The sequence below is a fragment of the Raphanus sativus genome, chromosome 4 (assembly GCF_000801105.2).
Source record: "Raphanus sativus cultivar WK10039 chromosome 4, ASM80110v3, whole genome shotgun sequence".
Taxonomy (NCBI): Eukaryota; Viridiplantae; Streptophyta; class Magnoliopsida; order Brassicales; family Brassicaceae; genus Raphanus; species Raphanus sativus.
This window is the reverse complement of record NC_079514.1, coordinates 31,603,034-31,616,328: the sequence shown is the minus strand read 5'-3', so window position 1 is coordinate 31,616,328 and position 13,295 is coordinate 31,603,034. Positions and strand designations below refer to the sequence as shown.

The following is a 13,295-nucleotide window of genomic DNA, read 5'->3' as shown; positions in this document are numbered from 1 at the left end:
GAGTTTATGGTATTCGTTAATTTGGAGTATGATATATATAGAGTTTAAGGGTTAAAGGTTTAGGGTATTGATATAAGATTTTAAGCTAAAATTTGAAAACAAATCTGAATTTATTTTAATAATTATATTTACGTTTGAAAAGTTTTTATTTAGAGTTTAGATTTAAAGTTTTGAATTGAGAATAGAGGTTAGAGTATAGGGTATTGAGATTTGAGATTAATTTTTGAAAAAGAAATAATTTTTGAGTTTATATTTAACATGTCAAGTTAAATTTAATATTTAATGTTAGAATATTGAAGTTCAAATTTTTTGTTTGGAGTTTAGGGTTTAAAACTCGTTTAGGGTTTAGGGATTTAAAAAGGCAAACTAGAATTTGGAAACATGGATTTGCAAGGAAATTGCAACGAGTCTCTCGCAAAACCCTTGCAAATTTGCAAGGGAAATTAGATTCTCTCGCAATTTAGCAAGGGAATTGCGAGGGATCCTTTGCAAATTCCTTGCAACTTACTTGCAAATTCATAAATCAATAATTTTAGGGTTTCATTTGGGGTTTGGTATATTTTTGGTGGATTACTATGTATTTTGTATTTTTTGTTTGAAAAAAATAATTAACGTGAAATTTTGTTTTATTTTTTTGTGGAAATTTAGTTGATGTGTGTTTATTGTATAAATTATAAAGTTTTGATATTTAGTACTTAGTAATATCAGTTCAAGTTTCAAAAATTATAAGAAAACAAGATAGACATATAAAGTTCTTGCAAATCCCTTGCAAATTTACGAGAGAATTTTAATCTTGCAAATTTGCAAGGGATTTGCGAGGACGATGTAACTACTCTTGCAAATCTCTTGCAAAATTTGCGAGGGAGACATTTTCCTCGCAAATTTCTTGCAAATTTGCGAGGGAATTGCGAGAAAAATGTTTTCCTTGCAAATTTGCAAGATATTTGCGAGGGTGATAATTTTTCTTGCAGTTTCGTTGCAAATATGTCGCAAATTTGCGAGGAAATTTTTCTCTTGCAATAGACTTGTTTTCTTGTAGTGCGTACAGCTCTACAACCGCTTATTGTCTTTTCTTGTAACCTTGTTTTTCTGTAAATTACCTAGATAAAATAAAAAATAACAAACTTGCTGATAAAATAAAAATTTGAAAATGCGAATCAAACCTAATGATTCAGTGTGAATGAATCAAAGCCATGATACAATAATAGAAGGCTATAAAATCTATTGATATTTAAATGATAATTAATTTTGATAAATTAAGATTACATAAATGCCAACCGTACATTACTTATTAAGAAAAGCAAAAGGGATGGGATATTCATGAACATGTCGAGGGCGGCAATTTAAAGTAAACTCGTATAGCAGTTGCTTTCTTTTTCTAATTATGATGTGGTGTCTCTCACAAGGATGACTTCGTCCACCTTTGGTTAGTTTTTCTTTAAAACATATTGTAGGTCTACAATTTGTACCACTGACCAACTGAATCAAGAGGACTTGGATTATAAATTTTCGCTCACCTTTGGTTCATTTTAGTTTTTTTTTTTTAACATATTGTAGGTACAATTTGTCCCACTGAATCAAATATGATTTGGATCATAAGTCCAGTAAGTTTTAACATATCGATCCAACAATCTTTAAATTAATTTTCCTTAATTATAGTTGTCTTTTCTGATTTATAAATGCATTTTTCTTAATTGTAGTTGTCTTTATTGAACCTATATTTAAGTATGTTTGTCTTTTTTTTTTTAATTTAAATAATAGATTTAAACATTTAATGCATTTTCTTAATTGAAATAATAGATTTTGTTAATCAAATTTTTACAAAAATAGATTTCCCAATATGCTTCGTTTTAACATATTAAATATTTTTTAACATTTATTAGTATAAATAATAAAATAAAAAATCATACATCATAATCAATTTATATAACATATAAATAAAATATAAAATAATTTATTCATATATTATTAGTATAATGGTTTCATAGTATAAATCTAATTAGTTATAAATATTGGTTTTGTTTATATGATACATTGTGATATAATAGACGTCAAAATCACAAAATATAATTATTCCACGTAATAAATGAAATTTTTATGTTTTAAAATGTTCTATTAATAATTATGTAATACATTTTAATTTACATATATATATATATATTATACCATTAGTACAAATAAAAAATTTAAAACGAAAGCAAATATTTATACCGTCACGGATCAAGCTCTAGAAATAAACAACAACAACACTAAATTATTATTCTTTAACAAATTTATTTTGATAGAAATTATAGTTCCAAATATATTTATACTTTTTATTTATTTATAAATTTATTTTATTTGGGATGTTAAAATTTTGGAATTGGAAAAAAATATGACCCATCTCTATATTATTTTAATTAAAAAAATTAAATTTTATATCATAATATTTTATTAAGCTTTTAATTTTTATTATAACTGCAAAAATTAATTTTCAATCTGGATTCATGTGTAAATATTACAAATTCATCATTTAATATAAAAAAAAAACTAAAAACAGAAAATAAATACCCGTCCGGTCGGACGGGTCAAAGTCTAGTTTAGTTAAGCTTATAGAAGCAAATCTTTTTAATTATTTGCTCTATTTTAATTTACTCAGCTTATAGAAGCAAATCATTTTATTTCTTTGCTCTAAATAGTAAATAACATTTTAATAGTATTATCGACGATAAAAACAATAACACATTGTATATACTCTTTCACTTTTCGAGAAATAGATTTCCAAAATTTATTTTTATGTTTCACAAAAATAGATTTTTAAAATTTTATAGTGTTAGTAATTAATGTTAATAAGTTATATACTTAAAATAATTGAAAATATTTGAAATTCATTAAATATTATTACAAATAGATAACAAATTTAATTTAAGTATTATATATTTTTGATATACGTGAATGCTATAGAAAATATTTATTTCGGGAACGGGAGAGTCTAGTTTTCTCATGCTATTAAATGCAGTCGGAATCAAAAGTTGACTTTGGTGCCGGATAATCAAAAACGAAATATGAAAGAGAGATACTTTGACCAAAAAAAAAAGAAAGAGAGATACTACACAAACTACTGTTTAAAAAAAAAAATACTAAACAAACTAACAAAAAATAATTAAAAAGTGCAATTAAGTAAGAGGTTAAAAAGGACTGACTTGAGCGCATTAAGTGTAAGAATCTGATAAGAGAGATTAGAGAAGAAAGGGTTCATGAAAAAAGAGATGCTTTGAAACACTGTCTGCGCTTCTCCTTTCTCTCTCTCTCTGTTTAAGTCAAATCGATCAAACTTCTTTTTATTCTTGACGTCTTCTTCGTCTACGGGTCATCATCAACGATCTTTACATGTCAGCGAATTTCGGCGCAGCATATATCACAAAGTGCTTTTCTTTTTGTACTTGAGATCGTCGAGTTCTTCAGGTACTCAAATCTCTTCATAATACGATGATTATTGATTTTAGTCAGTTAGTTTCCAGAAACTTCTAGGTTTCTTGCGATCCTAGTTTCTGATCTTTTTTCAAGTAATTGAGAATCTAATTTTGCTGTTGTCGATCGTATCTCTCTCTGGTGCAACTCTATGCATGTGTAGGCGTGTTGGTGGAATCTTCTCTCTTTTTTTTTCTTAATAAAATATTAATGATAATCTGATTGATAACACAGATTCCAAATCTATTGCCATTCTGTTAGTAAAGATTGAAAAGTATTTGACTTGAATTATGGATTATGATTAGTAAGACTGATTTTCTCTTGTATATATATAAGTACGATTTTAGATCAAAGCCTTAATTGTTTTTGTATTTTATTTTCAGGAATAAAAGAAGCTTTTTTTTGGGGTCTGCAAGAATGGCGGCAAATACTTCAGCTTGTCCAGCTTTGATGAAAGCAACCTCTAACGGAGTTTTCCAAGGAGATAACCCTATAGACTTCGCGTTACCTCTCGCCATTCTTCAGATTGTCATCGTTGTCATCCTCACTCGTCTCCTTGCTTACCTTTTAAGACCCCTTAGACAGCCTCGTGTCATTGCAGAAGTCATTGTAAGCTTTTTCCTTCATCTCTCTACATTCCTTTGAATCTTTTTAGTGAATGTTTGATTAATGATTAATCTGCAGGGTGGGATTATGCTTGGACCATCTCTTATTGGCCGTTCCAAGATTTTTCTAGACGCTGTGTTCCCAAAGAAAAGCTTGACGGTTCTAGAAACTCTGGCTAACCTCGGCCTTCTCTTCTTCCTTTTCCTCGCAGGTTTAGAGATTGACACCAAGTCTCTTCGTAACACCGGTAAAAAGGCTTTAGGGATCGCCCTGGCTGGTATCTCGCTCCCTTTTGCTCTTGGCATTGGTTCTTCCTTTGTTCTCAGAGCAACAATCTCCAAAGGAGTAGACAGCGTGGCGTTTCTCATCTTCATGGGTGTGGCTCTCTCCATCACTGCCTTCCCTGTCTTGGCCCGTATCTTGGCTGAGCTCAAGCTTCTCACCACTGAGATAGGACGGCTAGCCATGTCGGCTGCCGCGGTTAACGACGTGGCGGCTTGGATCCTCCTCGCTCTAGCCATTGCTCTCTCGGGTTCAGGCACATCTCCTCTAGTTTCTCTTTGGGTTTTTCTTGCCGGTTGTGCTTTTGTGGTCGTTGCTGCTTGCGTCATCCCTCCGGTCTTTAGATGGATTGCGAGAAGGTGCCATGAGGGAGAACCCATCGAAGAAACCTACATCTGCGCCACTTTGGCTGTAGTTCTCGTTTGTGGATTCGTAACAGATGCTATTGGAATCCACTCCATGTTTGGTGCTTTTGTGGTGGGTGTTTTGATCCCTAAAGAAGGACCTTTCGCTGGTGCACTCATTGAGAAGGTGGAGGATCTTGTCTCTGGTCTCTTCTTGCCGCTTTACTTTGTCGCCAGTGGGTTGAAAACAAACGTGGCGACGATTCAAGGAGCTCAGTCTTGGGGTCTTCTAGTTTTAGTCACGTTCACCGCTTGTTTTGGTAAGATCGTTGGCACTCTAGGTGTTTCCCTCGCCTTCAAGATACCTATGAGAGAAGCTGTAGCTTTAGGTTTCCTCATGAACACTAAAGGTTTGGTCGAACTCATCGTCCTCAACATCGGTAAAGATCGAAAGGTACAAAAATTTTAAAACACACATTTGTATCAAGAAAGATTAATAACTTTTGGTTTCTTCTTCCTCAGGTTCTTAACGATCAGACATTTGCGATAATGGTACTAATGGCTCTCTTCACAACCTTCATGACGACACCAATCGTAATGGCGGTTTACAAACCTGCGAGAAGATCAAAGAAAGAAGGAGAAGAGTACAAACACAGGACGGTCGAGCGAGACAACACAAACACACAGCTCCGAATCCTCACGTGTTTCCACGGAGCAGGAAGCATCCCTTCGATGATAAACCTCCTCGAAGCCTCTCGAGGCATAGAGAAAGGCGAAGGGCTATGCGTCTACGCACTACACCTAAGGGAACTCTCAGAGAGATCCTCAGCTATCCTAATGGTCCACAAAGTCCGCAAAAACGGAATGCCATTCTGGAACAGGAGCAACAACAGCAACGCGGAAGATCAAGTCGTCGTCGTGGCTTTCCAAGCTTTCCAGCAGCTAAGCAGAGTCAACGTCCGACCAATGACAGCGATCTCATCCATGTCCGACATCCACGAGGACATCTGCGATACAGCGGCTAGGAAACGAGCCTCGATCGTGATCTTGCCGTTCCACAAACACCAGCAGCTCGACGGGACGCTGGAGACGACGCGCGGGGATTACCGCTGGGTTAACCGGAGGGTTCTGGTGGAAGCGCCTTGCTCCGTTGGGATATTCGTCGACCGTGGACTCGGCGGATCGAGCCAGGTCTCGGCTCAGGACGTTTCTTACTCCGTCGTGGCGTTGTTCTTCGGCGGACGCGACGATCGGGAAGCTTTGGCGTATGGACTGCGCGTGGCGGAGCATCCGGGAATATCATTGACGGTTATAAGGTTCGTTACGGCGCGGGAGAGTGTTGGAGAGATTACACGTGTCGATGTGGATGGCGGGGAGAGCAGCAACGTGAAGTCTGATGAGGAGGTTATGTTTGAGATCAGGAAGAAATCGTCGGTGGATGAGTCGGTTAAGTTTGTGGAGAAACGAGTGGAGAACGCGGGAGTGGATGTTAGATCTGCGATTGAGGAGATGCGGCGGAGTAATTTGTTTTTGGTTGGTAGAATGCCGGGTGGAGAAATCGCGTTGGCGGTTAGGGAGAGCAGCGAATGTGCGGAGCTTGGACCTGTGGGGAGTTTGTTGATATCGGGGGAGTCTCCTACGAGAGCATCGGTTCTGGTGATTCAGCAGTATAATGGGGCCGGGACAGCTCCGGATTTGGCGTCAGCTGGGTCGGAGTTAGACTCCGATTAGATTTAAAAAATGGTTTAGTTGTTTGGTTTGGTTTGGTTTACGATAGGTCGTGAAATGTTGGTTAAGCAACTGTGTTCTTTACCGTTGCTTCAATTTTTGGATTTTGAGAGTTTGCCTTTGTTTCTAGCATAAATGGTCGAATTTGTTGGTTTTAAAACTGTTGCTTTTGCAGGGGCGGGCAGGGCCGTAGCCCCAGGGCCCAGGGCCCATAATATTTTGTTTTGTGTGATGATGTTAAGAAAATAGTTTTAGACCACCTGCAATGGGGTATGATAACGAGTCCTTAGCGTTCAATCATATGTCAAAATGAATTGAATAATATTAAAAGAGTTACTGTAGGTAAGGATTGGTCCGTAAATAAGGCATTTAAGGACTCAATCCTTATAGACGTGGCATGTTGTCATTGGCTCTCTATCTCTCTCTCGTCTTCTCCGCTATCTCTCTCTTGTCTTCTCCGCTCTGTTAATTTTCTCAGGAAAGTGTAGATTGAAATTCTGGTATCTGAATCATGAAGTTCGGTGAGTCTTCTTCTCCATCATCCTGATTTGCAATCTGATAAATCCGTCGTAACAACGTTTCTTTCCTAGAGCTGGCGTCACCGTTGAAGAAGTCCGTTCCGCTTCCCCTGTTTCTGATCCTCCTCCTCTCTATCCTCCCGTGTTAACCACCCCCATCTCGTTACCCACTCGTAAGTCTCGTCTCCGTTCTATATATCCTGATTCTTAAAGTGATTGACTACACACGCTACTTCCTCTAGCCGTTGACTTTGATCCTTTAAAATGTGAAAGTTTCATCCTTTTTGATGATCCTTTGCTCTGTTTATCGTTCTATATATTCCAAGACTCTGACTTTCTTGTTTGGCGTTTCACAGCGGAAGCTATTGGCTACCCGAGTGCACAGCAGGTCATGAGCTTCAAAGGTAAGCCCACTGACAAAAGGTTCGTACTTTCAATATCATTGCTCTTGTTAGGATGCAAAGATTTCTACTTTCAATCATATATATGTTGAAATTATCTGCACTTCTTTCAGGCAGTTGCTTGATGAGATTGAGATAAGAGAGCTGCGCATTGATCACATCGACCACCGTTGCTGTTGGGGAAGCCGTCCTGCTCGCACATGGAAGATCCGTGCTGTCGTCTGCTCGTAACAACGTTTCTTTCCCCGGATAATATGGTTGCTACGAAGCTCTTTGCGGAGAAGTCATGGCTGGATCAAGGAGTTGAATGAGAGCAATGATGATTGCATCACAAAATGATTGGTAGACTTGAATGGTGTTTTGGTTGTCGTGTTGAGGCTTTTGTTGATGATTTAGATTGTTGTAGTATGGTAGTTGAAAGCATGAATACGTCAGTGGTCCATATGTAAGTAGACTTACTCTTGTGCTCTGTATATTACGTTGGAGTTGTTTAGATATCCTTGTTCATGTATCTTTTTAATCCTTGAGCTTCATCATTTCCTCTATTAACATTTACAGTACTTGTGTTGAACAGGAAGGTAATTTGAAGTACACTCTATATGGTGTGTTAGTTCATTATGGTAGAGTATTGATTCTGGTCACTACTACTGCTTTGTTCGCACTTCAAGTGGCATATGGTATTCCCTTGATGATAACAAGGTAAGCAGCAGTGTTCTACGGATTTTCCGTTGCTTAATTTTGTTTGATAACTGTTCTTAGTTTATTTCTATACATAGTCCCTTCTTTGTTTAACTTGGCTAGTAGTAAATTTCTCTTTGGCTTTGTTACTGTAGGTTATCCAAGCTAGTGAGAAGACTGTGTTCAACCGGAAAGCGTATAAGTTGATTCGAGAGTAATGCACTTTTTTTCTCAGATCAATTTTAATGTATTTGAGATGTGAATTTTAACCAAAAAAAAAAAAATTTCCTAAAGACTCCTAAAATGAATCCACCATTGGACTGCTTATTTTGCTAAGAATTCTTACCTATTCAAAAAAAAAAAAAAAACTAAATTAGCCTCTAAGGACTCCACAATGGAATCCACCATTGTGGATGCTCTTATAGATCTATATCCTCTTGTTTTGCTACGTGGAATACCATAACTTTTTTTCTCCTTCAGCTATGACTAGGATAGGACTATGGACGATTTTACTTTCGGTAAGATAATCAATTCAGTTCAAAGCCCTCCCCGCCTCTTGTATATCTGTGTGGTGACTGAAAATTAGAAACCGGTTTTGAACACAAGTTCAGCTTTTGCAATTTCTTAACATTTTAAGTTATATTCACTGTTGTTGACATAAAACAAACCAGAACCATATCATGCTATCATTATTGTTATTTGATCAAGAGGAAACCCTTTAGAATAGACTTTATAAAATCACAAGTTTAATGCTACACCCTTGGGTTTTATCGAGTACTTTTGGTATTGACTACAGAACAAACCAGAACCATATTATGATATCATCATTGTTATTTGATCAAAGAGGAAACCCACTAGAATATACTTTACAAAATCACAAGTTTTTGTGAATGTATCTTTTAACAGGTTCTGTTATTTTAAGATATTTTTTTCGTAATTGCAGTTCAATTTTTATTTACTAATCTTTTTTCAGGTTTACATTTATCTTTTGGACATTCATGTTTTTATTCCTGAATCATATCTTATTTTTCTTTTTACTTGAATTGTTTTTCAGCCACACAAAATTTGTGACAAACTTAAGTGTTAGAGGTCTTTTTTTTTAGTTTTGCCTCAGACCCTACTAAATGTTTAAGCCGGCCCTGACCTTGGTAAATTATGGAAGTGTACGAGAGTTAAACGTAAAATATAAACATACACGAACGTGACTTTTGGAAATTCATTCTTCATAATTCACTTATTATGAGAAGAAAAATTAAACTAAAATATTAAGTGTCAGAAGTGGGGTTTGAACCCACGCCCTCTTTCGAGGACCAGAACTTGAGTCTGGCGCCTTGGACCACTCGGCCATCCTGACTTCTGTTGTTAATTACATCTTTAATATATATGTAGATAATTAACAAAATCACGAAACAATGTCAACTTTTTTGTTATCCTTCTTTTGTGCACCTTTGCCACGTAACTAAACGGTTGTTAAGCCTTTCGAAGATGTCTCCAGTAGTAGAGCTTTTATATGTCGATAGATAGAATCCATTAGATTATCTCCTCAACACTATAAATATAATGAACAAAATAATGTATACTTTTTACCAAATTTCAGCAACAAAAAAGTATATTTAAAAAAAAAAAATTCATAAACGTTATCGTGTCGATGATACTTGTTTCATTAGATTATCTATCTCCTACATTCTTTTGAAAGAAGTAGAGATATTTTCATATTCGTGTTAAATTATCATATTAAGATTTATCTACAAGTTTGAAAACGATCAAAATGCTTCTAGTGTTTACAACATGGAATTTTAAAACCCAGAGTTATTAACGGGCCACCACAATATGTGTCCAAAAATCTTCCAAAAGTCCTACACGCAGCGTTTTTGGAAATGTCCTGAATTTAATAAAGACTGGAAGATGAGAAGAAACTGGTCACGACTCATGCACGTGGGGTTGATCAAACTATAACTACGTGGTTTTGGTCTTGGCCTAGAGAACTAACTTTCCTTAGTGGAACCTACTCTACTGCTGAGTCAGCGACACGTGTTCCACACGTGCTTTACTGTGTCTACATCACTCTTGAAGGATTTTTTGGAGTAAAAGGCAAACCAAAGATCAACAAAATCAGGTTTGAAACTGATAGGATAGCTCACTTATTTATTTACTTTTCCAATATGAATTTTCAATTATTTTTTTTCCATTTTGAATTTTCCTTCCTCTTGTTTTTATTTGTTCAAGAATATTCATTTCTATTGGCTAACATAGTCATCTTTTGGGTTATAATAGTTAAAACAAAGAATACGCCTGAAAAAATGTTATTGAGAAAGTGTATCAGTTTATCATAGAAGTTTCATTCATTCTGACTTGATATTCAGCTATTTTAAACAATTGAAGTTGTCTTAATTGTTTATATACAACTTATTACTACATCTTTTCGTGTGTAAGACTTTACCACCTAACCAAGTAACCAGCCTTTTAAGAAGATAAGAATTTTTCTTTGAAAAGGAAAGATTCGCAGACAAAGAAAGAGAGTAGAGATTCTTGGACCTCATATCTATTACGTGGCCTAATTTGAGACTCTTGCATAATCTAAAGTTCTTACCTAATACATACAGATTTTAATAATGCATAAATTAAAGTAGGAGTATTATATAAATTGTTAAATCCTAATCAATCTCAGAAAACCATGCATGCCAGGACTAAAGTCTGATTACCTGCCAATCACCACCCAATCAGGTTCAGCCACGCATGCCTTCGACAAATGGAGTTTGAATCAGGAATATACTGTACAAGGAACAGTAATATTCCGTTTTATTACAGAAGATTGTTGATAGTCAAATCTTGGTTTATGTTTATGGTGACAAATAAATGCACATGGCGATCACAAATGCATCGTTAGTAGATTGAGTTTTATTTTATTTTGTTAATGAGTACAAACTGAGATCATATTTATAGTTGGAGGATATGATATTGATGAGTATGATAGACGATGCCGAAATGTTAATTCCTGACCCCACATAAGTGATCCAGACTAGTCACGTGTTGCTACATATCGGTTCTCTGTCTGTGGCGATGTTGAAATATTAATTCTCCAGTGGCCGGGATTCGAACCCAGATGGTGGAACTCACAGCTGTAAATCTTTTACCAAGTGAGCTAGAAACCCCGGTTTTTTTAAATTTGGACCATTTCTTAATCACACGTATTGATACTCCCTTTAATTTTTTTTTTAAGAAACATACTTCCTTTAGTTCCAGGAAAATATCATTTTAGATTTTTGTTTGTTTTATATGCATATATTTTGAAGAAATGATATTAATAAACCATATAGTTTTTAAAATATTAATTAAAGCTATTTGAATTTGACTAAATATTATTAGTAGATAGTTATAGAAAGTGTATAATAGTAAAATAATAAAAATTTAACTGTAACATTTATTATATTTTAAACATGCCTAAATATTCTAAAAATTGATTCAAAAAGTGGATGAGGTTTTGCCCCAAAAAAAGTGGATGAGGTATTATATCTAAACCTTCGAATCCATGCCGTTAATTACCATGCAGACTCTGAGTATGACCTTTGGAAACTTCTGCCTCCTTTCATGTTAAGTCATCCATTTGGAATCTGGATGAAGTAATCTCCATATGTTAAGGACTGTTTTTCTACAATGATGGCTATTCTAAATCGTTAATGTGGTATATATATGAACTACTATTGATAACATATTTGTTTGTGCAGATTTTCAAGTACCTTTCCTAACAAGTGTGTATTGCTTTTTTATTTTTGATAAATCTATCGGTTCTGATTGGTCTCGAGAGAAATGTATTTAGTGATACAGATTGCACTATTCTGAAAGCGTGCCACACTGTCTGATTCGAATTTGGAATACTTTTCGACTAATATCGGAGGATAGACAAGTTTGAGTTAGTACAATTTACATATAGCTGACAACGCCAAATAATCATTGTGGGTATCGCCATGTCCATTTAGTGACTTTCATTTCTACAACACTCTTAACATTGTCGATGTCTACAACAAATAAGACTATTGTATTATGGAAAGAACTACAATAATATAATTCGGTCTTAAATTTCAAATATTATCCATATATTTGCAATACAGAAGAGTAGAAGACAATTTTATGAAAATGATAATAAATAAGACAATATTGTATTATTGAGGAAATAAAAAATATAATATCTCCGCGTCCACAACACATCTATATTATTAAAGTTGAAGTACATTTGGAATTTGTTTGGAAACAAGGATAGTAGAATGAATGAGATATATTTGGAAACATGGATAATAGAATAAATGAGATATGTTTGGAAACATGGATAGTAGAGATGTGTACTTTCTTTTATTTACACACTTAGTCATTGTATTTTCAATAAATTAATAACAATGAGAATTGTTTAGAAATATGAATAATATATTTTTATTTATTAGTTAATCAATATTAACTTTGTGCCAATTATAAAATCAAAAATGTTAAATAATTAGGTTTTACATATGATTAAACGTTTGGTTTAGTTTATTTTACTAAAATATTTTTATTTTAGTTTCAATCGGTGGAAAATTACGTACCCATAAATATAGTTCAAAGATATGTTTTTGAATAAAATAACAACTTAAATCAAAATAATTAAAATGTGTTATATTTACTACCATTTAATTTTTCACTCCATATAATTATTTTACTTGATAAAAAAAACTTTTTTTATTTCATTTAATTTAGCCAACACATAAAAAGAGTTTTTTTAGACATGAACATTATCTGTCCATTTAGGTACATGTTGTTATTTTCGGGTATCATTTTTTTAAAACCAAATCCCGCTTGAATATTATAAACTTATGTGTGAATTTTGAGGTTGGTCATTCTGGATCTGGATGAATTCGGTTTTAATGTATAAGAACCTAAAAATATCTAAATAACCAATGTATCTAAAACGGGTTCGGATATTTATAACAAAAATAGCCATATAACCTGATTCGGTCCAGGTCTTTTGAATATCGTTAGTTATATTATGATACATCTAGAATATATAACACTAATTATAAAAAATAAATATTGATGTATAAAAATATATTTCAGGGGCCAATTTAACAAAATTTTAGTTAGTTCAGTTGAAATAAATATATTTAAAATATTTATATGAACTGAAAAAAAATCAATATAAAAGTAGTGTACATTTGGATTCAAAATCATTTCTTTTAACAACAAACTACACACATATTGATTTGTATACAAATTTAAATTACAATGTAAATATTTAACTAATATAGAAATATGTCACATTG

The 13,295-nt window shown here is 34.0% G+C and overlaps 1 protein-coding gene, 1 long non-coding RNA gene and 1 other non-coding gene across 4 annotated transcripts; 2 read left to right on the top strand and 1 right to left on the bottom strand.

The window, feature by feature from the left end:
• The first annotated feature begins 3,195 nt into the window (after positions 1 to 3,195).
• On the top strand, positions 3,196 to 6,664 carry LOC108849129 (cation/H(+) antiporter 18). 2 transcript variants are annotated; one of them, XM_018622638.2, is made up of 4 exons: positions 3,196 to 3,444; positions 3,834 to 4,059; positions 4,135 to 5,136; positions 5,205 to 6,664. In XM_018622638.2, exons 2-4 carry the CDS (start codon positions 3,868 to 3,870, stop codon positions 6,411 to 6,413), a joined length of 2,403 nt encoding a protein of 800 aa, XP_018478140.2. In that variant the 5' UTR covers positions 3,196 to 3,444; positions 3,834 to 3,867; the 3' UTR covers positions 6,414 to 6,664. The 2 variants fall into 2 exon arrangements, with proteins under 2 accessions (XP_018478140.2, XP_056865804.1); XM_057009824.1 differs by lacking the exon at positions 3,196 to 3,444 and having other exon boundaries at positions 3,584 to 4,059.
• Positions 6,665 to 6,667: 3 nt separating this feature from the next.
• On the top strand, positions 6,668 to 8,282 carry LOC130511926 (uncharacterized). Its single transcript, XR_008945437.1, has 6 exons — positions 6,668 to 6,931; positions 7,001 to 7,101; positions 7,285 to 7,351; positions 7,443 to 7,774; positions 7,904 to 8,028; positions 8,163 to 8,282. It is a non-coding gene; the product is annotated as an uncharacterized LOC130511926 (long non-coding RNA).
• A 995-nt stretch (positions 8,283 to 9,277) lies between these two features.
• TRNAL-CAA (transfer RNA leucine (anticodon CAA)) lies at positions 9,278 to 9,361 on the bottom strand. Its single transcript has one exon. It is a non-coding gene; the product is annotated as a tRNA-Leu (tRNA).
• Between the last annotated feature and the right edge of the window lie 3,934 nt (positions 9,362 to 13,295).